This window comes from Garra rufa, chromosome 22 (genome assembly GCF_049309525.1).
Source record: "Garra rufa chromosome 22, GarRuf1.0, whole genome shotgun sequence".
Taxonomy (NCBI): Eukaryota; Metazoa; Chordata; class Actinopteri; order Cypriniformes; family Cyprinidae; genus Garra; species Garra rufa.
In genome coordinates, this window is record NC_133382.1 from 40,020,395 (window position 1) to 40,047,894 (window position 27,500).

General features: G+C 30.4%; 3 protein-coding genes across 3 annotated transcripts in view; 1 reads left to right on the forward strand and 2 right to left on the reverse strand.

Moving 5' to 3' along the window:
* Positions 1-1,573: 1,573 nt before the first annotated feature.
* Positions 1,574-4,025, reverse strand: ddit4 (DNA-damage-inducible transcript 4). Its single transcript, XM_073828664.1, has 3 exons — positions 3,463-4,025; positions 2,577-2,774; positions 1,574-2,480 (listed from the first exon to the last, which is right to left on the reverse strand). The coding sequence occupies exons 2-3, from the start codon at positions 2,755-2,757 to the stop codon at positions 2,002-2,004; spliced, it is 660 nt and encodes a 219-aa protein (XP_073684765.1). The 5' UTR covers positions 2,758-2,774; positions 3,463-4,025; the 3' UTR covers positions 1,574-2,001.
* A 10,093-nt stretch (positions 4,026-14,118) lies between these two features.
* Positions 14,119-18,824, reverse strand: anapc16 (anaphase promoting complex subunit 16). The gene is made up of 4 exons (XM_073828240.1): positions 18,773-18,824; positions 18,106-18,254; positions 17,614-17,688; positions 14,119-15,760 (listed from the first exon to the last, which is right to left on the reverse strand). Exons 2-4 carry the CDS (start codon positions 18,245-18,247, stop codon positions 15,651-15,653), a joined length of 327 nt encoding a protein of 108 aa, XP_073684341.1. The 5' UTR covers positions 18,248-18,254; positions 18,773-18,824; the 3' UTR covers positions 14,119-15,650.
* Positions 18,825-19,180: 356 nt separating this feature from the next.
* ascc1 (activating signal cointegrator 1 complex subunit 1) overlaps positions 19,181-27,500 on the forward strand; it is a 21,349-nt gene continuing 13,029 nt past the window's right edge. Inside the window, exons 1-7 of the mRNA XM_073827968.1 lie at positions 19,181-19,249; positions 20,789-20,913; positions 20,996-21,095; positions 23,911-24,008; positions 24,466-24,644; positions 27,124-27,257; positions 27,352-27,471. Of these exons, the coding sequence (XP_073684069.1) occupies positions 20,802-20,913; positions 20,996-21,095; positions 23,911-24,008; positions 24,466-24,644; positions 27,124-27,257; positions 27,352-27,471 (743 nt within the window). The 5' untranslated portion in view covers positions 19,181-19,249; positions 20,789-20,801. The remainder of the gene's footprint in view (positions 19,250-20,788; positions 20,914-20,995; positions 21,096-23,910; positions 24,009-24,465; positions 24,645-27,123; positions 27,258-27,351; positions 27,472-27,500) is intronic.

A 27,500-nucleotide genomic window follows, 5' to 3' on the forward strand; every position in this document is an offset into this window, starting at 1 on the left:
CCCCCACTCCAATCCATCAGTTAACATCTTGAGAAGACAAACGCTGAAACAAATACAACATTAAGACATTTTTAACTAAAATACGACTCCATAATCCAAAATAACGCTTCCTTCAGTGAAAAAGTGGTCTGGAAAAGAGAAATCTGCACCATTTACAAGCCCTAAACAAATATGTGGCTGGATTTTGACGTGAGAGATGATGGGAGAAGTGTTATTATAGATTAAAAATGTCTTAATGAAATAGCTTTTCACAAACATCCAGGTTTTTGTCTTTTTAAGATGTTAAATGATGGACTGGAGTGGTGTGGATTATTCTGATGTTTTGCATTCTGACGGCACCCATTCACTGCAGAGGATCCTTTGGTGAGGAAGCGATGGAATTAAAATGCATTATATTTGCAGGTTTCTTGTTGCATCTAAGTTGGTTGGAAAAAAATATAAATTAAAAACTGAAACCATGCAATGCATCATAAAGTGCATTACAAAGCATTAATATTGCATTAAGAACATTTGTATGCAAAATAAGTGTGTGTATATATATACACCATGTAATGTGTCATGAAGTGCATTACAAAGCATTTTGTAATGCACATTATGATACATTGCATGGTATATATAGATAGATATAGATACTAAAACCATGCAATGCATCATAGTTTATCCATGCATAAATATTGCATTAAGAATTTGTAGAATGAAAAAAAAGATATAGATACTAAAACCATGCAATGCATCATAAAGTGCATTACAAAGCATGAATATTGCATTAAGAATATTTGTAGAATGAAAAAATACATATATATATATATATATAGATACTAAAACCATGCAATGCATCATAGTTTATCCATGCATAAATATTGCATTAAGAACACTTGTAGAATGCAAAATAAGTCTATATATATATATAGACCATGCAATGTATAATGAAGTGCATTACAAAGAATAAATACTGCATTAGGAATATTTGTAGAATGCAAAGTCTAAAAATTATATATACACTTATCTAAAAAAAAAAAACCAAATGCACAATTGCAAGATATAAAGTCCATTTCCTAAAAAACAACAGCATTTACAGATTTGAAAGTTTCTCACAATCCTAAGAAGAAAGTCAGCATTGTAATTAACCTTTTTATTTAGTGGCTGAAATAGGCTTCCATAACATTTACTCAAAAGTGATTAAAGATTTACTAGAGTATGAGGAAGCACTACATTTTAAATGTTCATAAGGTAAATAACTTGAATTGTCATGCAGTAAAAACAACATTATGCTTTGGAATGTGAAGTAGTTTTCAAAGGAATAACACTGATAAAAGTACACCAATACTTTATACATTTATTCAAGTAAAAATATGTCACTACTCTCTACCTCTGATCAAAACTAAAGTACTTTGTCAGGAAATCAGAAAGGTGAATTAAGAAATACTGCAATGAAAATGCTATGGAGTAAATACAGTATTCCCAGAAAAATGCATGAATTGATCAAAGTGATACTTCAGTAGTGCAATAGAAGTCTGTTAAATGCCTAAAATGTACAAATGAATTAAAAACAAAAGCAAAGACACAGTTTCTTTAAAAAGATAATTTATTTTCTGTATTTCGCGCCGTACAAAAACCCATTGCATTTGAATATCAAATAAATAAGATGCATGGATATGCATGAGTTAAAAAAAAAAAAACACATTGGCTACATGGAAAAAAATAGCTGCCACATCTGGTTTCCATGAACCTGAGGTAAACATTTCAACAGCAGCCCGAAAACTCCTGCTTCTCTAGAACGTCAGCAAAAGTGCAACATCATAAACTGTATTACAAATCTTTTTTTTTTTTGTTTAGATATCCTACAATGCATTACAAATGCCCTGCGAGTTGGTAATTCACCGCTTTCAACAGTCGTACAACAATACAGGCCCCTCATAAGGCCAAACAGCTTCATTTTAAAAACCTAGTAAAAGTCCATAACATGGACGGACAGTCAGTCACTCAGTGAGCCAGTCAAGCTCAGCATTCTTCAATCAAAAGCTCTTCAGAGCTGTACAGTTTTCTTTTAATAACCCTAAATCCAGTGCTCAGTTTAAGTGCACGTCTAACAACTGGAGACGCAGGCGATCTGCCAATGAACAGCCCTTGGATTTTCGGCCAAAAGCCTCTCGAGTCCAGCCTCAGCACGAGGGTGAGCTGGAACGTGGGCACCACGTACGGATCAACTGCGATCTGTCCCACGGCCTCACAGGTGCCATCCTGCTCCACACACAGGTCAATGAGAGCACCACGGAGGCCGCAAGGCTCGCTGACCGACAGATGCGCCAGCTCCTGGCCGATGTGCTCCAGGAGCTTTTCGGGAATGAGCAGTTTGGAACAGTGCAAGATGCCGTATTTGGCGTCCGTCAGATTGAGTGCGATCAGCTGCACCACTTCTTTGCACAACGCTTCTTCGGTCGGGTCGAAAAACGAGTCCAATTCGGACAGGGATATGGAACCTAAGGGAGACGAATGCAACATGCATTAGACTCAAGAACTTGCATGAGAGCTTTAGAAACTTTTTGAGTAACATATGCATGGTAGCTAGTGTTTACCTGCATCTGATGCATCATCTGTGCTGCTGTGATTGTCTGAATCAGAGTCCAGGCTTTGGCTGCTGTGCAGTTTCTGCATCAGTTTGCTCCAGGACAAGCGTTTGGATGGAGCGTCAGATGTCGGTGTGGATGGGGTACTCGAGTCGTCAGATGAAAGACTGGAAATCAGCTGGTCCTGCATTGTTGGGTCTTAAAATACTGGAAAAGAGAAAAGATTTGTTTTTGTTACTCGTTCAGGAGACACTAAAACAGCTGGTGCATTGCAGAAAATTTGATTTTCGGCTCCTCTAGTAGTTTTTTTTTTTTAAATAGAGATGCGTTTGTTAGCTAAATTTGTTTGTATTACTCATGCACAAGACACAAAAGCAGCTGGTGCACTGCAGAAAATTGTATTTTTGCCTTTTCCAGAAAAGTTTCTTAAAATAGATATGCATTTATTAGCTAAATTACGTAAGATAATCTTGTATTCTGGGGAAAAAAAAAAAAAAAAAGTACTTTGACTGACCGTGTGCTTAAAACAAGACAAAAAAACCTTTCCTTTTAAATAACGTTCATTTTACTGACAGATTTCTATTGTAAATGTACTGTAAAGTCATTTTGCTTCAAGTTAATGCATCTTTAAAAGCGTGCTGAAAATCAAGACCTCTGCAGTGTAAACAAGTCAACAAAGAACAAAGTACCCTGTCATTATTTTTAACTAAAGAAAAAGCATGCATGAGCCAGTTATTTAACAGATTTTGCAGTGCTAATGTTACGAACATAGTGATGCTCAAAAACGCAGTATACGTTTGTCTTGCATTGTACTGCGAGCTTTGAATGAAACAACAATGAAAACAATAAAAACGCCGCTGTTTAAGCATTACAAATCATCAGATATGACACTCACCGATATTCTAGGCTGTAAATCTTCAGATGTGATGAACTGTCGGTTATTCCGGCAGATGAAATAGTCCGTAACAAAGACTTGCGACCAACAAAGCCTTGTGCGAAGTGGAATAAGTGCAGCAGCTGTTAGTATCCGCAGTGAAGCCCTGCAAAACACTGACGCAACCCTTTCAGCGTCTGCTTATATACGCTCTAGCGCTGGCCACGCCCCCTCCGAGTTTTCAGCCAATGGGTGCTTATGTCACGTCTTTCGCGTCCCAAGTTCGCCTGGTAACACGAAGCAGCGCTGATCAATGAGAGTGTGCCTGCAGGCCAGCTATTGTCTGCGGTGGAGGAGGGCGCAGTTCTCACATCACCTATTGTCTTCAACTCAGGACATGCAGTGGCGAATCTCACGTCTGCTCATTTGTTTGCGGTTTGATTGGGCGATTTAGCGTTTTGCATCTCGAATCGAAACAGAATTGTGAAATACTGACTTTCTAGCTGCGCTTTCATTGAGTACGTGCAAGAATATGGAGCCTCACAATGACTGATGACTACTAAATAAACACACTAGAGCTTCTATCCTGTAATTCATGCCTGTTGGATTTAATATGGGTTGTTGGCAGGACTACTTCATTGTAAACCACTTTTGCTCCCTCTGCTGTTATTATGTAACTTTTATGGCTTCACATTTGTACTTTTAAAAATGTATGTCACACTGCCAAACTATTTCAAATGCTGAAAAACTTGTGACTAGTTACACTGAAAAATAAAATAGTGCCATCTGAATTTGACAAAAATGCACTTAAATACCAACAAAAGTACATTTTATGGGTTAAATAAAGACCGGAAACATATTTCAGTCTAATGTTGGTTTAGAAGTCACTTTATAAATCTAAACCAAACTAAAACCACCAAAAGTTAAGTTAAAGGGGTCTGAATTTCTGAGAGTTTTCACACTTGAATCAACTTAAATATGTTGCACCAAGAAAACTACGCTTTATGGGATAAATATATGATTTTTTACAGTGTGCATTGTGCAAGACATTTGTACTTTTAAAAATGTGTTTGTCACACTGTCAGACTACGTCAAATGGTGAAAAACAGTGACTAGTTACACTGAAAAACAAAATGCTGCTATTTGAATTGACTTGTTTTATTCAAAGACAAGAATACACTTACATATACCAACAAAAGTACGTTTTATGGGTTAAATAAAGACCTAAAACAGACTTTTTCTTATAATTTCAATCTAAAATGTTGGTTTAAAAGTCACTCTCAGACTAAACCAAACTAAAAGCACCAAAAGTTGACTTTAAAGGGGTTTGAATTTTTCAGTTTTCACATTTGTACTTTTAATGGTGGAAAAACTTTACTAAATGGTGATCTAAAAAAATGGAAACATCTAAAACAACTGGGTTAGATAAAGTAGAAATAAAACCCGAAACATAGACTTTTCCTTATATTTTACTCTAAAATATTGATTTAGAAACACACTTGAACACTCTTTAAAACTTTGATGCTGGCAAACTTTCCTAAATTGTGACTAGTTGCACTAAAAAACTAAATGGTGACCTAAACATGGAGAGAAAAAATAATATTTTAATCAAAATTAATTTAATGTCTCTGAATTAACTTAAATACGTTGCACCAAGAAAACCACATTTTCTAGGATAAATATATGATTTTTTACAGTGTGCAAGACATTTGTACTTTTAAAACCATTTGTAAATAAAATAGAAATACAAGACCTAAAATAATTCTTTGTGCTTTTAAAAACATTTGTCACACTGCCAAACTATTTCAAATGGTGAAAAAACAAAACGTGTTATTCAAAGACCTAAATTTACCAACAAAGCTAAGTTTTATGGGTTAGATGAAGTAGAAATAAGACTTTTCCTATATTTTACTCTAACATATTCATTTAAAAAGTCTTAATAATACACTTGAACTCTCTTTAAAACTTTGACTAGTTAACAAAATGGTAACCTAAGAATGGAAACATCAAATAAAAATAATGTAGTGTCTCTAAATCAACTTAAATACCACGAAAACTAAATTGTATGGATTAAATATACACTTTTCTATAGTGTGCATGACATAAATATATACTTTCATTTGTATTTTAATCCAAAATATTAACTTATAGACACATTAAGGCTGTTTTCACATTTTAACCAAACCAAAAGTACTAAAAGAGGTCTACATTTGTTTGGAGTTTTCACATGAAACCCCTGAAACTAACAGAGTCAACACACTTTAGTACAATAGAAAGCTCCAACAAACTTAGAAACCAGGCTATAATAAAGCAAGATTTAATTAAAGACTGTTTTCCGTCTGAAGCGGCTGCATTTGGTCAGTAAAGCGTGAAGTGCTGCTGTCGGGGGAGGTTCAGGAAGGGTTAAAAGCTTCCTAGTTTAGAACGAAGGCCTGTTGCTGGTCAGCAGAGACCGTCCCACACGGACAGGCGCATTCCAGTCCTCTGTTTGCTAGTGGAGGGTGTGTTTTCCCTCAAATCCTGCTGCTGCTTTTGCATATAATACATTTGAATGAGTTTAGCCCCATGAATACACAAACATTAATGGGCCTCAGAAGAGTTTTTCTGTTAAATCACTGCTAGACTATAGCACACACTTAAATACTGGTTTAAGTTGCTGAGAAAGGAAATATGCGGTGCTTTTAGAAAGGCCTGCTGTTTGTTCACACCTCAGCAAAACTGGGCTTGAGGACAACTGCTGAAGATCTGACCTCTGCCAAATGTGCCTTAAAGACGCTTAGTGAATGAAAAACCTCCTCAGTCGTGAGGAAGCATGCAATTTTGGCATGTATTATCACGACAGAGGATTCACTGAGCATGAAATGTATGATTTATTTACCTTTATTTAACCAGGAAAGCAACTTAGATTCTTATTTACAACATCTAGCAGTTCTGACTTTACATCTCATAGCTCTGACTTTATATCTTGCAATTCTAATTTTATATTTTGCAATTTAGACTTTACATCTTACAATTCTGACCTTATGGCTTAAAATTTTTCACTTAAGTCTCATAATTCTGATTTTATGGCTTAAAATTTTGATTATACATCTCATAATTCTGACTTTACATCTAACGTCTCGCATTTCTCACTTTGTCTCACAATTCTGACTTTATGTCTTAAAGTTCTGACTTTAAATCTCATAATTCTGACTTTCTGTCTCGTAATACTGACTTTACATCACACAATTCTCATTTTGTCTTACAAATCTGACCTTATGGCTTAAAATTCTGACTTTGAATCTCGTAATTCTGACTTTATGTCTCGTAATACTGACTTTACATCACACAATTCTCATTTTGTCTTACAAATCTGACCTTATGGCTTAAAATTCTGACTTTAAATCTCATAATTCTGACTTTATGTCTCGTAATACTGACTTTACATCACACAATTCTCATTTTGTCTTACAAATCTGACCTTATGGCTTAAAATTCTGACTTTAAATCTCATAATTCTGACTTTATGTCTCGTAATACTGACTTTACATCACACAATTCTCATTTTGTCTTACAAATCTGACCTTATGGCTTAAAATTCTGACTTTAAATCTCATAATTCTGACTTTCTGTCTCGTAATACTGACTTTACATCACACAATTCTCATTTTGTCTTACAAATCTGACCTTATGGCTTAAAATTCTGACTTTAAATCTCATAATTCTGACTTTATGTCTCGTAATACTGACTTTACATCACACAATTCTCATTTTGTCTTACAAATCTGACCTTATGGCTTAAAATTCTGACTTTAAATCTCATAATTCTGACTTTATGTCTCGTAATACTGACTTTACATCACACAATTCTCATTTTGTCTTACAAATCTGACCTTATGGCTTAAAATTCTGACTTTAAATCTCATAATTCTGACTTTATGTCTCGTAATACTGACTTTACATCGCGCAATTCTCACTTTGTCTCACAATTCCGACCTTATGGCTTAAAATTCTGACTTTGAATCTCGTAATTCTGACTTTATGTCTCGTAATACTGACTTTACATCGCGCAATTCTCATTTTGTCTCACAATTCTGACCTTATGGCTTAAAACTCTGACTTTGAATCTCGTAATTCTGACTTTACATTTTGTAATTCTCACTTTGTCTCATAATTCTGACTTTATGGCTTGAAATGCTGACTTTACGTCTAGTAATTCTGACTTTACATTCATTAATTTTCACTTTGTCTTACAATTCTGACTTTATGGCTGAAAATTCTGACTTTATGTCTCATAATTCTAACTTTACATTTCGTAATTCTGACTTTACGTCTCGTAATTATTACTTTGTCTCACAATTCTGACTTTATGGCTTAAAATTCAGATTAAACATCTCGCAATTCTGACTTTTTGTCAAGCAAAACTTATTTTGTCTTACAATTCTGACCATATGGCTTGAAATTCTGACTTTACATCTCATAATACTGACTTTATGTCTTAAAATTCTGACTTTATGTCTCATAATTCTAACTTTACATTTCATAATTCTGGCTTTAGATCTTGTAATTCTCACTTTGTCTCACAATTCTGACTTTACGTCTCATAATTCTGACTTTACGTCTTGTAATTATTACTTTGTCTCACAATTCTGACTTTATGGCTTAAAATTCAGATTATACATTTTTTAATTCAAATTTTACGTCTCATTATTCTGACTTTACGTCTTATAATTCTGACTTTACATCTCATAATTCTGATTTCACATCTCTTAATTCTGACTTTTTGTCTCGCAAATTCTTATTTTGTCTTATAATTCTGACCTTATGGCTTGAAATTCTGACTTTATGTCTCATAATTCTAACTTTACATTTCATAATTCTGGCTTTAGATCTTGTAATTCTCACTTTGTCTCACAATTCTGACTTTACGTCTCATAATTCTGACTTTACGTCTTGTAATTATTACTTTGTCTCACAATTCTGACTTTATGGCTTAAAATTCAGATTATACATTTTATAATTCTGATTTCACATCTCTTAATTCTGACTTTTTGTCTCGCAATTCTTATTTTGTCTCACAATTCTGACCATATGGCTTGAAATTCTGACTTTACATCTCATAATACTGACTTTATGTCTTAAAATTCTGACTTTACATTTTTTAATTCAAATTTTACGTCTCATTATTCTGACTTTACGTCTTATAATTCTGACTTTACATCTCATAATTCTGATTTCACATCTCTTAATTCTGACTTTTTGTCTCACAATTCTTATTTTGTCTTACAATTCTGACCATATGGCTTGAAATTCTGACTTTACGTCTCATAATTCTGATCTTAAGTCTAATAATTCTGACTTTACATCTCGTAATTCTGACTTTGTCTCACAATTCTGACCATATGGCTTGAAATTCTGACTTTACATCTCATAATACTGACTTTATGTCTTAAAATTCTGACTTTACATTTTTTAATTCAAATTTTACGTCTCATTATTCTGACTTTACGTCTTATAATTCTGACTTTACATCTCATAATTCTGATTTCACATCTCTTAATTCTGACTTTTTGTCTCGCAAATTCTTATTTTGTCTTATAATTCTGACCTTATGGCTTGAAATTCTGACTTTACGTCTCATAATTCTAACTTTACATTTCATAATTCTGGCTTTAGATCTTGTAATTCTCACTTTGTCTCACAATTCTGACTTTACGTCTCATAATTCTGACTTTACGTCTTGTAATTATTACTTTGTCTCACAATTCTGACTTTATGGCTTAAAATTCAGATTATACATTTTATAATTCTGATTTCACATCTCTTAATTCTGACTTTTTGTCTCGCAATTCTTATTTTGTCTCACAATTCTGACCATATGGCTTGAAATTCTGACTTTACATCTCATAATACTGACTTTATGTCTTAAAATTCTGACTTTACATTTTTTAATTCAAATTTTACGTCTCATTATTCTGACTTTACGTCTTATAATTCTGACTTTACATCTCATAATTCTGATTTCACATCTCTTAATTCTGACTTTTTGTCTCACAATTCTTATTTTGTCTTACAATTCTGACCATATGGCTTGAAATTCTGACTTTACGTCTCATAATTCTGATCTTAAGTCTAATAATTCTGACTTTACATCTCATAATACTGACTTTATGTCTTAAAATTCTGACTTTACATTTTTTTATTCAAATTTTACGTCTCATTATTCTGACTTTACGTCTTATAATTCTGACTTTACATCTCATAATTCTGACTTCACATCTCTTAATTCTGATTTTTTTGTCTCGCAAATTCTTATTTTGTCTTATAATTCTGACCTTATGGCTTGAAATTCTGACTTTACGTCTCATAATTCTGATCTTAAGTCTAATAATTCTGACTTTACATCTCGTAATTCTGACTTTGTCTCACAATTCTGACCATATGGCTTGAAATTCTGACTTTAGGTCTCTTAATTCTGACTCAGAAACAGGCTTCCAAATGTTTATATATTTCCATGTAGCAGACACAAGTTGAGTCATAAGCAGTGTTTGTTCAATCATTATTGCTCAGAAATGTGCTCATAAATGTGGTCACTTTGGCAAACATATCAGTATTTATAAATAGGTTGCGAGTTTAATCATAAACGCTGGTGAACTGGAGAGTGACTATTGCAACACCAGATTGCTTTGGATCAAAATCATTCACTGCTGTATAATGACCCTTACGACTTCTACGAAATGCTGCAATAATAGCTGGAAGGTTTTCCCAGGTTAAAACTTAAATCTGTTTGTCCATTTGAAAGCAAGCCTTTGACCACTTTAACTGTGAATAATAAACCGTTTCTTCAGGACAAAACATTAAGCAACCAAAGCAAATGAAGTCTCGAAACCTCAAGAAATCTATAACGTGAAGCTCTCTCTCAGAGACCCACTGAAGTTGGACTATCTGGGCTTTATTTAAGTTCCATTCCTACACATGTAATGCAGTGGAGGTTTGTTGGACGGAAGCCAAACTTCACAGATGTACTTCAGCAGAGGAGGACAAACAGTTCCCTCCGAATGTAGGAGGAACCGCAGAAAAACAACAGCACGTGTTCTACGTCTAGGAACACAACGTACCGTCCCACTTCATTTGCATTCCACACTATAGATGGTCATATACTTTATGGCCATGAAAGCAAATGACCCAAATGTTGGCATCAACATCAACAACAGAACTGCTTTTGTACGTCTGAAAACACGAATGTTTGTGCAATATGCACATCTGAATATAGGAAACTCTAAAAATATGTTCAGCTATTTCACAACAAAAATAAAAAAGAATGCAAATATTTGCTTTGAAAAAGCATATTAAGGACCTTTTAAAGCCCTTTTCTAATTACCATAATGCTAAAAGTATTTTTATGTACTGTAATTAAAATAGTAAAAATAAAATAATCATTTAAATTGCATTTATATACAATACAAATATTTTTATATTATATTATTAAATACTAAATTATATCAAATGTACTTTTTGTTGTACTACCTTTAATTTATTAATAAAAACAATGTGTTGAAGTAAAAATCTAACAAGGATCACTAATCGAGAATGATAAGAATCTAACAATCTAAATGAATGTTTTAATTATTTTTTTAATGCAAAATGGCATTAAATGTCTAAATTAATTAAAACATTTAATAAAAAAATGCCTAAACTTCTTAGTAGCCATGCATTTTTCCTTTTTTTTTAGATCTGCAAGCAAAATATAATTTCTTTCTTTCTTTCTTTCTTTCTTTCTTTCTTTCTTTCTTTCTTTTTTGCTGTGATATATACCTTTAATTTATGAATAAAAACAATGTTGAAAAATACAAAAAATAAATACAAAAATAATAAAAATAAAAAATCTAACGAGGATCGCTATTCGAGAATGATAAGAATTAAACAAAAAAGAATTTGGATTAATTTTTTTAATGAAAAATAGCATTAAATGTCTAAATTGTTTAACTTCTTAGTGGCCATGAATTTTTCCTTTTTTTTTTTTTTTAAATCTTCATGCAAAATATAATTTCTTTCTTTCTTTTGTTTAAAAATAAAAATAATGAAATGAAATAAAATAATAATTTAAATAGTATTTATATACAATACAAATATTTTTATTTACCTCTAATTTATGAATAAAAACATGTTAAAATAAATGTGTTAAAAAAAATCTAAGATGACTAATTGAGAATGATAAGAATTATAAAAAATCTAAAATAAAAATTTTGGATTTGTTTTTTTTAATGCAAAATGTCTTTAAATGTCAAAATTAAAACATTTAATAAAAAATGCCTAAACTTCTTAGTAGCCATCCATTTTTCCTTTTTTTTTAGATCTGCATGCAAAATATAATTTATTTATTTATTATTTATTTATTTTTTTGTTGTGATATATACCTTTAATTTATGAATAAAAACAATGTGTTGAAAAATACAAAAAAAAAAAAAATAATAATAATAAAAAAATAAATCTAACAAGGATCGCTAATCGAGAATGATAATTAAAAAAAAATTTTTTAATGAAAAATAGCATTAAATGTCAAAATAGTTAAATTCTTAGTGCCCATGAATTTTTCCATTTTTTTTTAAATCTTCATGCAAAATATGTCTTTCTTCCTTTTGTTAAAAAAAATAATAATAATAATTTAAATAGTATTAATATACAATACAAATATTTTTATTTACCTTTATATAAAAGGTAATATTATTTATTTTCTTTCTTTTTAAAAAAAAATCTTCATGCAAAACATAATTTCTTTCTTTCTTTTGTTTTTTTGCTGTGACATATTTTTCATGAGCTCCAGCCTCGTTCCAGCATTAGGACCCAGCGGTCTACGTCTATAGAGTTAGAAACGCCCTTTTGTTGAATACAGAAGTGCATAATCAACATCTCAGATAGGACAGAACGTTCAGTACTTTCATTTTGAAACATCTCCACTGCCTGCTATGATAAAAGCTGATAAACATCTCCTGACGTTCAGTGGCTCATCGAGCATCTGAAAGAACTCAAAGCAATGTTTACACAAGGCTCGCATTGCATTGCTTTCTCTTTCCCACTCAAGTTTTAAAGTGAACTTTAACTTGTGTTCTTACTGTTTCACATTAAAGCTCAACAAAGCTGATTTTAGTGATAAACGGGAGAGCTTTGAGTTTGTTTTTGTGTAGGAGCTTCAGCTCAAGGACAAAGACGAAGGCTCTTATTTTTTTATCTCCACACAGCTGCCGTTCGTCCGTCCATCGGTGGGTTTGTCCTCCCCCACTCTGTGTTCTTGCAGGACCGTGTGCCACACGACTCCCACGTCTGTCTCTCAAACGAACCCTCAGCCTTTGTTTTAGCCAAACAGATCTTCTCATATACATGCTTAGTTGGCTAAATAATAACTAGAGAAAAATGAATGACTAAAGTCAATGAGAACATTTTTTTTTACTGGTTAAAATGTAAATATGACACACTTTTGCTCTTTGCAAATGCCTCATGCTTTGAATAACAAAATGCATGGACAAACATGGTTTGAATTTTCTGGGAGATTTTAACATGACCGTGATCAAAGGAAAAGTTCAGAAAAAAATCAATTTTTAGAAGCAGAGCAAGCAGTTTTTCGAAACATGCTTAAAAAGACCAGATGCACTCATGCATTAATCAAAATACATACATGAATGAATTTAAGATTTGTGTTTGAATTGCAGTGTTGAGGAAAGTTACTTTTAAAAGTAATGCATTACAATATTGAGTTGCTAAAAAGTATCTAATTATGTTACTAATTAAGTAATGCGTTATGTTACTTTTGCGTTACTTTTTAAATCTGGGCAGGGCTTGCTTGTTTGTTTTTAATATAAAACTATTTTTAGCAAATGTAAAATGTAATTTCTTTTTACAGAAAAAGCCTCAGGCTTAGAGAAAAGTAAATTGACTCTTCAGCAATAAAAAAAGGAAAACAAATATTATCTTGAGTCATTTTTGCTTATTAGTATGGATGAATTGGATCATCGAAGGTTAATAAAATGGGATTAAATACATAAAGCATATTTGTATTATTTAACATATTTAATTATTGCAGGTTTGTGTTGAATTTCAGTGTTTTTGTTCATTTTGAAGAACACTGTATCTGTTTTTTTAGTGAGTGAGATGAATTAATGCATGTTCACATTTATTCTAGAACTAAAGTAACATCTTACTCACAATTTTAAGCTTTTAATCAATAAATGAGAGGGGAAAGTAACTGGCGTTACCTATTTGAAAAAGTAACTTAGATATTTTCTTGTCAATTACAAAGTAATGTGTTACTTTGCTAGTTACTTGGAAAAAGTAATATTACTATGTTACTTGCGTTACTTGTAATGCATTAACCCCAACACTGTTGAATTGCGTATCATATTTTCACCTCTTAGGATTACAGTTTTAACACAAAACAAACTATTAAACTTAATGCGATGCATTTTTGAATTTTAAAAAATGTTTATATACTTATAATCACTAAATCCAATTTATTTCAGTCACACACATTTTAACTCATTAAATATTGCTTGTTTCACAGCTAGTCATATTTTAACCATGTTTATACTTTTTTACTTTTTCCTTCAGATTTACAAGCAATTTGAAGTTATGAATAGTTTTTTAAATTTTTAATTAAGAAATCTGAGCTGTTTTATTATGTATAACTGATAAAAATGCACCACATTAAGATTATTGGTTTATTATAATTAAAATGCATGGGAATTTAATATGCAATTTAAATACAGTTGAGATCAAAAGTTTACATACACCTTGCCGAATCTTCAAAATGTTAATTATTTTAGCCAAATGAACAGGGATCTTACAAAATGCATGTTATTTTTTTATTTAGTACTGACTTAAATAAGATATTTCACATAAAAGATGTTTACATATAGTCCACAAGAGAAAATAATAGTTGACTCTGTTCAAAAGTTTACATCCCTTTGATTCTTAATCCTGTGTTGTTACCTGAATGATCCACAGCTGTGTTTTTTCTTTAGTGATAGTTGTTCATGAGTCCCTTGTTTGTCCTGAACAGTTCAACTGCCTGCTGTTCTTCAGAAAAATCCATTCTTTGGTTTTCCAGCATTTTTGTGTATTTGAACTCTTTCTAATAATGACTGTATGATTTTAAGATTTATCTTTTCACACTGAGGACAAGTGAGGGACTCATATGCAACTATTACAGAAGGTTCAAACACTCACTGATGCTCCAGAAGGAAAAAACACGCATTTAGAGCAGGGGGTGAAAACTTTTGAAATTTGAAAATCAGAGTAAATTTAACTTATTTTGTCTTCTGGGAAACATGTAAGTATCTTCTGTAGCTTCTGAAGGGCAGCACTAAATGAAAAACATATGATATTTTGGCAAAATAAGAAAAATGTACACATCTTCATTCTGTTCAAAAGTTTTCACCCCCGGCTTAATGCATGTTTTTTTCCTTCTGGATCATCAGTGAGTGTTTGAACCTTCTGTAATAGTTGCATATGAGTCCCTCAGTTGTCCTCAGTGTGAAAAGATGGATCTCAAAATCATACAGTCATTGCTGAAAAGGGTTCAAATACACAAAAATGCTGGAAAACCAAAGAATTGGACAGCAGGCAGTTGAACTGTTCAGGACAAACAAGGGACTCATGAACAACTATCACTAAACAAAAAAAACACAGCTGTGGATCATTCAGGGAACAACACAGTATTAAAAATCAAGGGCATGTAAACTTTTTTATAAACTCAACTATTATTCTCTAGTGGACTATATGTAAACATCTTTTATGTGAAATATCTTATTCAGGTCAGTGCTAAATCAAAAATAGCATGCATTTTGTATGATCCCTGTTCATTTGGTTAAAATAATTAACATTTTGAAGGTTTCTTAACCTCAATTGTACATAATTTTTTAAAGATTCATGCAACATAATGAATTGTGCTTAAAAAGTATTTTATTGTACATGTATTCAGAGTTCATACATGTACAAATCAACACTGTGAAAACATGAGCTTATTTTAAAGTATTCCTAAGGCTGTATTCAAAAACACATGATGCATATTTACACACATGATCACAAAACTTAATGTTGGCGATTACAAACCAGTGCAAAACAACATACACCTACAGTACATGAAACATTCATTTCAGCTCATTCAAGATGGGGGAAAAACAGGGTTATGAATCTGTTTACAAGCAGAAAAACAGATCCATCTGTTCTGAATGCAGTCATGATGTTGTGAATCCCAGGAGCTGCTCGATGGGTTTATATTTCCACTCATCTGCCTCCAACTGCTCCACTAGTCCGGCCAAACGCTCCATCCGTGACACCTGCTGATCTGAGTTTAGACACAATCCAGAACATCCATCAGTGAAGCTCAAATTCTCATTTAAACTCAAAAATTTAAAGGTACAGTTCACCCGAAAATTAAAACTGGCTAAAAATGTGCTCAACCTCAGGTCACCCAAGATTAGGATGAGTTTGTTTCTTCATCAGATTTGTAGAAATGCGTCATTCCATCACTTTCTCACCAATGGATGTGAATGGGTGCCGTCAGAATGAGAGTCCAAACAGCTGATAAAAACATCACGATAATCCACAACACACCAATCCATCTTGAGAAGACAAAAGCTGAAACGTTTTTAATCTATAATAAGTCCATCTCCTGTTGTCTCTCACATCAAAAATCCAGCCACATATTTCTTTTGAGCTGTTTTGGACTGTAAATGGTCCTTGATTTCTCTCCTGATTCAGACCAGACCACTTTTTCACTGGATAAAGCATTAATTATGGATTACGGGCCCAATGTATTTTAGTTAAAAACATCTTAATGACAGATTTGTTTCAGCTTTTGTCTTCTCAAGATGTTAACTGATGGACTGGAGTGGTGTGGATTACTTGTGAATTTTTTGTGATGTTTTTAATCAGCTGTGTGGACTCTCATTCTGACGGCACCCATTCACTTCCATTGGTGAGACAGTGATGGAATTTCTCCAAATCTGATGAATAAACAAACTCATCTGGGTCAAAGACAAAAAAAGGGTACTGCTTTAAATTGTTGTTGTTTTTCCCCAAAAAATGTAAAAGTTTTCTGTTTTATTTATTTGCATTTTTGTTTTGGTTTTTCTGAGCAAAAAATAAATATCAACCATTTTTCCTTAATTTACAGAAGACACCCACTAAAATGTCATTCAGTGGTAATCTTGTCAGGCATATTAAAAACAAAAATCGAATTACTTTCAGCCCAAATACTAATTAGATCTAATTCTACATTTTTAAAAATGTGCCACTATCCTATTTTTTTGCCCATTTGTCAGTAAGAATAGTTTTACTCATTTAAAACAAATTAAAAGTTAATATGCTCCCTTATTCTTTCAATGTATTTTAGTTAAAAAACATCTTAATGATGGGTTTGTTTCATCTTTTGTCTTCTCAAGATGTTAACTGATGGACTGGAGTGTTGTGGATTACTTGTGGATTATTGTGATGTTTTTATCAGCTGTTTGGACTCTCATTCTGACGGCACCCATTCACATCCATTGGTGAGCAAGTGATGACTTGACATTTTTCTTCAAATCTGATGAACAAACAAACTCATCTGCGTCAAAGACGTAAAAGGGTTTAAGTATAAAACAATAAGTGCAACACCGCTTTAAATTGTTGTTGTTTTTCCCAAAAAAAAATTCAAAGTTTTCTGTTTTATTTAATTGCATTTTTGTTTTTGATTTTCTGAGCAAAAAACAAATATCAACCATTTTTTCTTAATTTACAGAAGACACCCACTAAAATGTCATTCAGTATCAATCTTGTCAGACATATTTACAACAAAAATCAAATTACTTTCACCCCAAATACTAATTAGTTCCAATTCTATCCTATTTTCCCCCATTTGTCAGTAAGAATAGTTTTACTCATTTAAAACAAATTTAAATTTAAAAAGCTCCCATATTCTTTTATATATTTTAATATGCACAAGTCAGAATAAGCATGTTGTTTGAATTTCTACATAAATATTGTTACATTATTTCAACCAAATTTGGACATTTTATTCTCCGAAAACTTACATTTAATGCTTTCTATGGACATAAAAAAATTTATTTTGATGTTTTTGACCCATACATCTTGGATGGCCTGAGGATGAGCGCATTTTAATTTTAGGAAAACAATTTTAAAAGAGTGTTTTTATCTTACCGTGTTTAACCTGCTTGAGTGTGGACGCGACTTGATAGCTGAACACAGACTCGCATAAAAACCTATCAGATCCATCTGTTGATAAAAAGGCAAATGTATGCATGCAGTAGATCAGCACTGTGAAAATCCCGACTAACAAACATGCAAACACACACAAACAGGCCGCAGGTCACAGAGTCACGCTGTTCTGAGCAACTGCTCCTTTTGTTTTCTGTCTCTGCTGAGCTCATTAACTAACAGCGCATTTTCCAGACGCAAATTACCCCTCGTAACAGCCCCGTCCTGCATGGGCCACTGGGCAAATGACCCAGAAACTGCTCTCAGATTCGAGAGGGATTTCATAAAACACAAAGAGGCAGCAGTGATGGACCTAAACTGGGGGAAAATCTTTCCATAACAGTTTATATAACAGGCTTATGTGTTATTTTTGAGCTTCGGAGGGACACAAATGCATTCAGCAATGCCAAACAAAGAGGGAAACGGTGCACACACCCTCCATCATCTCTCCAGCTCCTTTTGGGTAGGTGTACAGGACTTTTCTAGGCGGGATGAGCTCTGAAGCGCTGAAGCCGGATCCCGTCACAGAACTGCCGCTGACTCCTCCAGCTGAGGAGGACGATGAAGATGCTGCCATTCACAATCTAGAAAATCACACAAAAACATGAGAACATGCCTCTAAATACACTATTTGAGTTTATTCAAGACTATAGATTACATTAATCATCCAAAAACAATTCAAACTCTGACACTTTATGACCAAAACTCGTTTGTTTTCAGTTATGTTGACCTAATTGCTAATTACTAATGTAATAAATACATATGTTTCTGCTTAGTAAAAATGTAAACCCGAGACTTTAAGGCTTTGCGTTCTAAAACAGCCTGTAGAAATACACTATACACACATAGAACACTCAAAAGACACAGAATACAACATTTAAGTACATTAATACTTTAACTTTGACATTTTAAATCATAAACACAACAAACGAAATGCTATTGACAGTTTGAACTGCTATAGGTAACATTCGTAACAGCGCAAATCATGAGCTGTTTTTACTATTCCAACTTCTTAATCATTGTAAAAAGCAATATATGTATGCAAGAATGAATTAAAATAAAGTTAAACAATAGTTAAAATCGTGGAATATTTGTTGCTAACCTGCGTCACCCGAAACCGCCGCTGTTGTTGTTGTTTCTTCAGAGAGTTTGTTTACGTCAGTTTGACGCTGATCCGACGTCGGAGCGCCACCTAAAGTCGCGGCGTAATGAGATAAACGTTATTTATTAATTTTATTTAATTGTATAATTTGCTATGTTATTGAACACTGAACATTATTATTATATGTAATGTTAAAATATTCAAAATTAAATAAAAAATGTACTAAATACGAAATAGTACATGCAGATGTAGTCGTATCTTGACAATGAAAAGTTAAAAGTGCAATATAAATTACTTTCACATTTTTAAATGCTTATTATATATTTAAATAGGATATATATGCAAAAAATGTTAGGAAATATATTTTTTCTCTCTCTCAGCGGAGGACTTTAAGCGTGACGCTGACGGCGGAAGTGAGCGCGAAGTGGAGTCTCGTCTTCCGTTCACAGTTTGATGCAAACAAACATCAGCTTAAAGGTAGAAAGATTAATCATTTAATATTTAATGTTCATGTGTTCTTGCGAGGATGTCTTCTTGTCTTGTTCGTCGTAGGTTCTGAGTTGTTTCACTTTCGTTTTGTGGTTTATTCGTGTTGCAGCAAAGTTCATTCAGGCATCAGCTGAAACATGCACACAAATATGACACATATTTTTGTATTTATAAGACATTGCAGTAATTTCTTGAAGATTTAATGAATAGACCCGTTTGCTGTCAGTTTATCCTACTAAAATGATGATCGTGATTCGTGACATTTGTGTTAAATTGATCATTTAGTTTTTTTTGTGGGTTTCAGAAATATTTATGACTCAAAATGTAGCAGCAAACGAATTACATTTACTCTATATATCTATATATAAAATAAATGTTCTAAAATAAAATATACATTTTATTTTATTATTTAAATATTATTATTATTATTTACATTTTACAAATATTTGTATATAAAATAAAGTATATAAAGTTATTTTTGTTATTTTACATTTTTTATTTTTTGAGATATTTTATTTTGCATTTTACAATTGTTTTAGATATATAAAGAGATAAAAAGTCTTACATAAAACGAATTAATGATTTTACCTCACTAATGGCATGAGTCGAATGTCAAACTCTCATCATTTTTTTATCTTTGTTTTTCAATATTAATTTTATTATTTATTTTATTATTTTACAATTTTTTTAAATATATAAATTATAAAGAGATAGAAAGTCTATTTAAAATAGATTATTTTATTATTATTTTTATTTTATTTTACATTTTACAATTTTTTTAAGATATTGTTTTATTATATTTTATTTTGCATTTTACATTTTTCTTTTTTAAGATATAAAATATAAAGAGAGATAATTTCTTACATAAAATTAATGCTTGCTTTTATCACACTAATATTGGCATGAGTCAGTTGTCAAACTGTCAGTTGTCAAATTTTTCATCTTTGTTTTTTTTTATGCTTTAAATCCAGTTTTTTATTAAAAGTTCTCCTTCATATTGTGATGAGTTTTTTTACATTTTACAAAATGTGTGTGTGTGTGTGTGTGTGTGTGTGTGTGTGTGTGTGTGTGTGTATATATATATATATATATATATATATATATATATATATATATATATATATATATATAATTTTTTTTTTTTGAAAATGTAAAATAATAAAAATATTTTATTTAATTTTTTTAGTATTATTTTATTTGATTGTTTTTTTTTGTATTATTGAACTTTTTTTAGAGATATAAAATATAAAGAGATATAAAGTCTTAAATAAATGCCTGATTTGACCTCACTAATATTGGCATGAGCATTTTAATCCAGCATTTCATTTAATGTTTTTCTTCTAATAGTCAACATGTCTGGAGTCATTTTATGTTTAAAAATGAACCAGTTAATGTAACTTTCTCTTTATTGACTTTAATGTCAATCCTACAGTATTTTAACCAGTGTTATTATGCCCCAGTGCTTTTACACTTATTCATGCCACATTAAACTCTGCTTTATGCTTGTCTCATTTCTCTCACTTCCAGTAGTTTATACACAATGGAAGTCTTGCGGCCGGCTCTCATTAACATCAACGGTAGAATTTACAGAAAAAATCAGGTTCAGGAGGAATCTTATGAAGAAGAGGATGAATTTCCATATTCTGAACCAGGTTTGCTCTTTTAATTCCACTGTCTTGTCTTCATATGTGTCTTTAGTTTGACGTCATATAATGTTAAGATGTTGTTCTGCAGTTGCTGAGGAGTGTCTGGAAGAGCCGTGTGATGCTTACAACATCCAGCAGACGGACAAAGGCTTCCGATGTGCCATAGACGTGCCCAGCGTCCTTTATAAGTTAGTATGTCTTCTAGAATCTAGATTACTCTCAGACTTACTGAAGCCTGTTTCAATGGACTACTGGAGCACAAAACCAGTCTTAAGTAGCACAGATACATTTGTAGCAATAGCCAAAAATACATTGTATGGGTAAAAATTATAGATTTTTCTTTAAAAATATTAGGATATTAATTTTCCTAAATTTCCTACTGTAAATATATCTAAACTTAATTTTTGATTAGTAATATGCATAGCTAAAAACGTCGTTTGGACAACCTTTAAAGGCAATTTTCTTAATATTTAGATTTTTTTGCACCCTCAGATTCCAGATACATCAATGGAAAGCTTGTTTTATTAAAAAAAATTGAAACTTATGGCTGGTTTTGTAGTCCAGGGTCACAATTATACTTTATTTATTGCAATTTTTCTGACTTACAAGTCAGAATTGGTAGGTTATATCCTGCAATTTGCACTTTTTTTTCAGAATTGCACTTTAATAACACACAAATCTCACTTTATTCTGCCTTTCTGAGTTAAGATCTTGCTAAAAAAAAAACTATTTTGTTCCTCTGTATTGCAAGTTTGCTCAGGGTTTATGCACTATTGCACTATTCTGACTTTATATCTCACAAATCTGATTTTAAATAAAACATCTCACAGTTACGACTTTCTCAGAATTGCAGGTTTATAATATAAAATTCTTAATTTATTTTGAACAATTCTGAGTTTACACTCACAATTCTTTTAGCTAAGATCTCACAATTCAGGCTTTTTTTTAACTTAAAATTGCACTTTTTTTCAGAATTGCACTTTAATAAGAAATCTCAATCACAAATCTCACTTTTTAAGGTTTATATTCTGCCTTTCTGAGATAAGATCTTGCTAATAAAGCTATTTTGTTCCTCTGTATTGCAAGTTTGCTCAGAGTTTATAATGTACAATTCTGACTTAATTTCTCACAAATCTGATTTTATATCAAACAATTTCGAGTTAACATCTCACAGTTCTGACTTTCTCAGAATTGCAGGTTTATAATATGAAATTCTTAATTTATTTTGAACAATTCTGAGTTTATACCCACAATTTTTTAGTTAAGATCTCGCAATTCAAGCTTTTTTCCCTTGACATTGCACATTAAAAATATGGAGTTTATAACACACAAATCTTTTTCCAGCAATTCTGATTTTATTTTCCACAATTTTGTGTTTGACTTCTGCAATTTGGACTCTTTTTTTACCCACAATTGTGAGTTTTAATGCACACTTCTATCTTTTATTTCTCACAATTTCAATTTTATATCAAACAATTTCGAGTTAACATCTCACAGTTCCGACTTTCTCAGAATTGCAAGTTTATAACATGAAAATCTTCATTTATTTCTCACAATTCTTCACAAGTTTGTATCCCACAATTTTTAAGTTAAGATCTCGCAATTTAGGGAATTGCAAGTTTATAATTTTTATAATGCACAATTCTGACTTTATTTCTAGCAATTCTGAATTTCTATCCCACAATTTCGCAACAAACTCATGCAATTCTGACTTTCCTACCCACAATTGTGAGTTTTAGTGCACAATTCAGTCTTTATTTTTCACAATTATAAACAAAGAGTTCATATCACACAATTTTGAGTTAACATCTCACAATTTTACTCAGAATTACGAGTTTATAGCACACAATTCTGCCTTTTTCTTGCAATTCTGAATTTATATCCCACAGTTTATATCTAGCAATTCTGACTTTCTCAGTATTTTATTTGCATTTTATTTTAACTCTTAGTTTAATTGCATGATAGAAACTAACAATTCAGAGTTTTTGTCTTGAAAGTTTTTATCTCACAAATCACACATTTTTTTTTTTTTTTTCAGAATATTGTACATGAAATAAATATTTACATTTAAGCGTGCAATTCTGTACTGTACCACAAAATGCATTCAATTACTTCAGGAAATGTTTTGGTACATTCCATTTCATATTCATGTATAAAATCGCAAATTGCATTCACAAAGACAATATTAAAAAGAAATGTTTTTTTTTATTCTGTGCGTTCCATACAGAAAAATAAAATTATAGGTTAAATTATAGGTTTTAGTGGATTTCAGAAATATTTATGACTCAAAATTTAACAGCAAACAAATGAATACATGTACTATATATAGTACATAACAGATTATCCACAGTGGGAAATATAACACCTTCATTATTTTGCATTATTATTTGACATTATAAATAAATAAATGTATTTATTATTTATTTATTTATTATTATTTTTATGTATTATTTTTGATTTTTCATTAATTGTTTTTATTTATTTGTCATTTATTTGTCATTTATTTGTTTATTTTTATTTATTTATTTAAAAAATGTTATTCATTTATTTTTTTTCATTTATTATTGTTTATTAAATATCATTTTCATTTATTTTTTTATTATTTATTAAATTGTTTTTATTTATTTTATTTATTTATTATTTATTATTTTTCATTTTTGTAATTATTTTTCATTTATTTGTTTATTTTAATTTATATATATATATATATATATATATATATATATTATTATTATTTTTTTTTTTTTTTAATTGTTTACAAATTGTTTTATCATTTATTTAATTTATTATTTATTAATAAATGTATTATTTCATTTGTTTATTGAGAGAGATATTAAAGTCTTTCATGCATGTTTTTACCTCGTTTATATTGGTCAGTTATCACACAATGTCATCCTTTGCATTTTATCTTTGTGTTAATTTGCATAAATGTTTTTTTTATTTTTTTTGACGGTTTTAGTTATTTTCAGATCTGATCTCCTCAGTGTTCTTGTGTTTTCTCAGATACATTATCGGCAAGAAAGGAGAGACTCGTAAAAGACTGGAATCAGAGACTAAAACTTCGATCAGCATCCCAAAACAAGGCGTGGAAGGACAGATCGGTAAGAAACGCTGCTTTGAACAAACCCTCAGCCCTGAGCTATTAAAGCAATTCATCCCACAGCATTTGTCCAGACATAAATCATATCTCAAACTCCCAGGGAATGCATAAAGCATCTGCCAAATGCATAAACTCTACTTAAAAAGTTTAGAGTTTTGTGCATGCTCAAACACACATTATCTTGAGAAATAAGTGATCTAGTTTGTTGCTGGAGTGTCTAAACACACTTTGAGTGACCGATAAATGAATGTGCATGATGCCTCGTGCAGCTACAAATAATCCTGCATGAAAATAAAGGCGTTTCAGAGGTCAGAGTGTTCTAGAAGCAGGATGTTCTGGTAGCAGCGTGTTCTTGTGTGCAGCGGTGAGTACTGTATGTTCTTCCTGTGGTTGTGCTGTGGTTTTATGAAAATGCACATCTCTCTCTGTGTGTGTTTGTGTTTGTGTGGGACACTCAGTGATCACAGGTGCACATAGAGCTGCTGTCTCTTCAGCTGTAACCCGCATTGAGGTTTTGATCGACAGCTTTCGGAGGAAGCAGCCGTTTACGCACTTCCTGTCGTTTGCACTTAATGATGCTCAGGTGCAGCAGGGCTTCCTGCGCTTTCGAGAACAGGTGCTGGAACGCTGTGGACAGGTGAGAATATTTACTCATAAAGTCAAAGCACAATCAGAGTCCACCTCAGTTACTTTATTAATAAATAATAATAAAGTTAATGCAAGAATTTATGAAATATAATATATGTTATGTTATATTAAAACATACTTTTTATATAATATTAAAGTAATAATAATGATAAAAGTTTAATTAGGTTAATAATATTAGGTTTATTGTATTATAAGATTTATAAAATATAATTGAATACAATAAAATATAATACGTTTACAACAAGATTTAAAACAAGGTTTATTGTTCCTGGTCTTATTTTTTGCCAGTAATTAACCCATATATGCAAGAGAATGTTTATTTAAAAATATAATATAATATAATATATTAAAATTCCCTTTTCCTTTAATAGCTTATTTTATGATGTTTTATATTATAAGGTTGATAATTACTAAATGCTGTTAAATACTGTAATGTCATTAAATAAAAATATTATATTATATTTTATTTAAAAATTCACAACATTCTCTTTTTCTTTTTAATTTAATGTAATTAATTTAAAATGTAATTTAATTTGCAATAAAATTGTATTATATTATATTATAATAAAATTCACAATTCACTTTCTTTTTAATTAAAAGTAATAGCTTTATTTATTTTATTGCATTATGATTTTATTATAAGGTTAATAATTATTAAATACTGTAATGTAAGGCCATTATATTATATTATATTATATTATATATTATATTCTTTAAAATTTTCTTTTTCTACTTTTAAATAGCTTAATTTATTTTGTATTATATTATAAGGTTAATATTTACTAAATACTGTTAAATACTGTAATGTCATTAAATAAAACTGTTTTATATATTAAAAGTCACCTTTTCTTTTTAATAAAAAAAACGTTTTAATAGCTTAATTTATTTTATTACATTATGTATTATATTATAAGGTTAATAATTACTAAATACTGTTAAATACTGTAATGTAGTGTCATTAAATAAAATTATGTTATATTAAAATTCACAAAATTCACTTTCTTTTAAAAGTTTTTTGTTTAACTTTTTCATAGCTTAATTAATTTTATTATATTATGTATTATATTATAAGGTTAATAAATAATAAACACTGTTAAATACTATAATGTCACAAAATAAAATATATTATATTTTATTATATATTAAAATTCACAAAATTCATTTTCTTTTTAATGTTTTTTTTAACTTTTTGATTAATTTATTTTATAATATTATGTATTAAGATTATTAAGATAAATTATTACTAAATGCTGTTAAAATACTACAATGTAATGTTAATAAATAATTATATTATATTAATTATTATAATATTAAATTAAAATTCACAATTCACTTTCTTCATTTTTTTTATAGCTCAAATAATATAATAAAATTATGTATTATATTGTAAGGTTAATATTACTAAATACTGATAAATACTGTAATGTAATGCCAATAAATAAAATTATATTCTATTAAAATTCGCAAAATTCAATATTTACTTTTTTTACTTTTTAATAGCTTAATTTTATTATATTATGGATTATATTATAAGGTTAATAATTACTAAATACTGTTTAATACTGTAGTGTCATTATATTATACTAAAAATTCACAATTCCCTTTTTTTTACTTTTTAATGGCTTAATTATATTGTGTATTTATATTATAATGTAAATAATTACTAAGTACTGTAATGTGATGTCATTAAATAAAATTATATATTATATTACACTATACTATATATTATATTATATTAATGTAATATAATGTAAGGTTATAGCAAAATTATTTACATTTTAATTTTTTTACTTTTTTAATAGATTAATTTATTATATTTTCTTGTGTATTATATTAAAGGGTTAATATAATGTAATTTTAATATAAAACTTTAATAGCTTAATTTATTTTATTACATAATGTATTATAAGGTTAATAATTACTAAATACTGCAATGTAGTGTCATTAAATAAAATTATATTATATTAAAATTCACAAAATTCACTTTCTTTTAAAAGTGTTTTGTTTAACTTTTTCATAGCTTAATTTTATTATGTTATGTATTATTTTATAAGGTTAATAATTAATAAACAAATTACTTAATACTGTAGTGTCATTATATTATATATTATATTAAAATTCACAAATTCACTTTTTTTACTTTTTAATGGCTTAATTATATTGTGTATTATCATTATGTCATTAAAATTATATATTACACTACTATATATTATATTAATGTAATGTAAGGTTATAGCAAAATTTTATTTACATTTAAATTTTTTTACTTTTTTAATAGGTTAATTTATTATATTTTCTTGTGTATTATATTAAAGGGTTACTATAATGTAATTATAATATAAAACTTTTTTTTTCATTATTTATTTATTATTTTCTAATTATTTTTATATAAAAATATAATTGTGAATGATTTAGACTAGTGATTGTGGATTATATCTTTAAATTAGTTTTTAATGTGTGTTGTTCAGGACGCAGGTGTGGATGAGAGTATTTTCCAGAATCCAGCCAAACTGCACCTGACCATCGGGACCCTGGCCCTGCTGAACGAACAGGAAGTGACACGAGCGAGCGAGCTCCTGCAGCAGTGTCAGGATGTGATCAGGTCTGTACTTCAGCACATAAAGCATCAGTGAAGATGGTCAACAGAGAAAATGAGCTGCTTTGTGCTCAAAGATCATGTTGGTTTATCTCTACAGAGATATAACTGAAGCAAAACCACTTCCTGTAGAGGTCAGAGGAATTGAATATATGAATGATGACCCATCGATGGTGGACGTTCTCTACGCCAAAGTCGCTGTTCAAGATGGATCTGACAAGTAAGATACAATTTATTACCTGCTATAGT

What these genes read in the sequence shown, in the direction of transcription:
- anapc16 (XM_073828240.1), bottom strand. Translation starts at nt 18,247, where the DNA reads ATGGCAGCATCTTCATCGTCCTCCTCAGCTGGAGGAGTCAGCGGCAGT. An exon ending in AGCTGGAGAGATGATGGAGG is followed by an intron (nt 17,689 to 18,105) that starts GTGTGTGCACCG and finishes TTTTATCAACAG; the next exon opens with ATGGATCTGATAGGTTTTTA. An exon ending in ACTCAAGCAGGTTAAACACG is followed by an intron (nt 15,761 to 17,613) that starts GTAAGATAAAAA and finishes GTCTAAACTCAG; the next exon opens with ATCAGCAGGTGTCACGGATG.
- ddit4 (XM_073828664.1), bottom strand. Translation starts at nt 2,757, where the DNA reads ATGCAGGACCAGCTGATTTCCAGTCTTTCATCTGACGACTCGAGTACC. An exon ending in AGATGATGCATCAGATGCAG is followed by an intron (nt 2,481 to 2,576) that starts GTAAACACTAGC and finishes CGTCTCCCTTAG; the next exon opens with GTTCCATATCCCTGTCCGAA.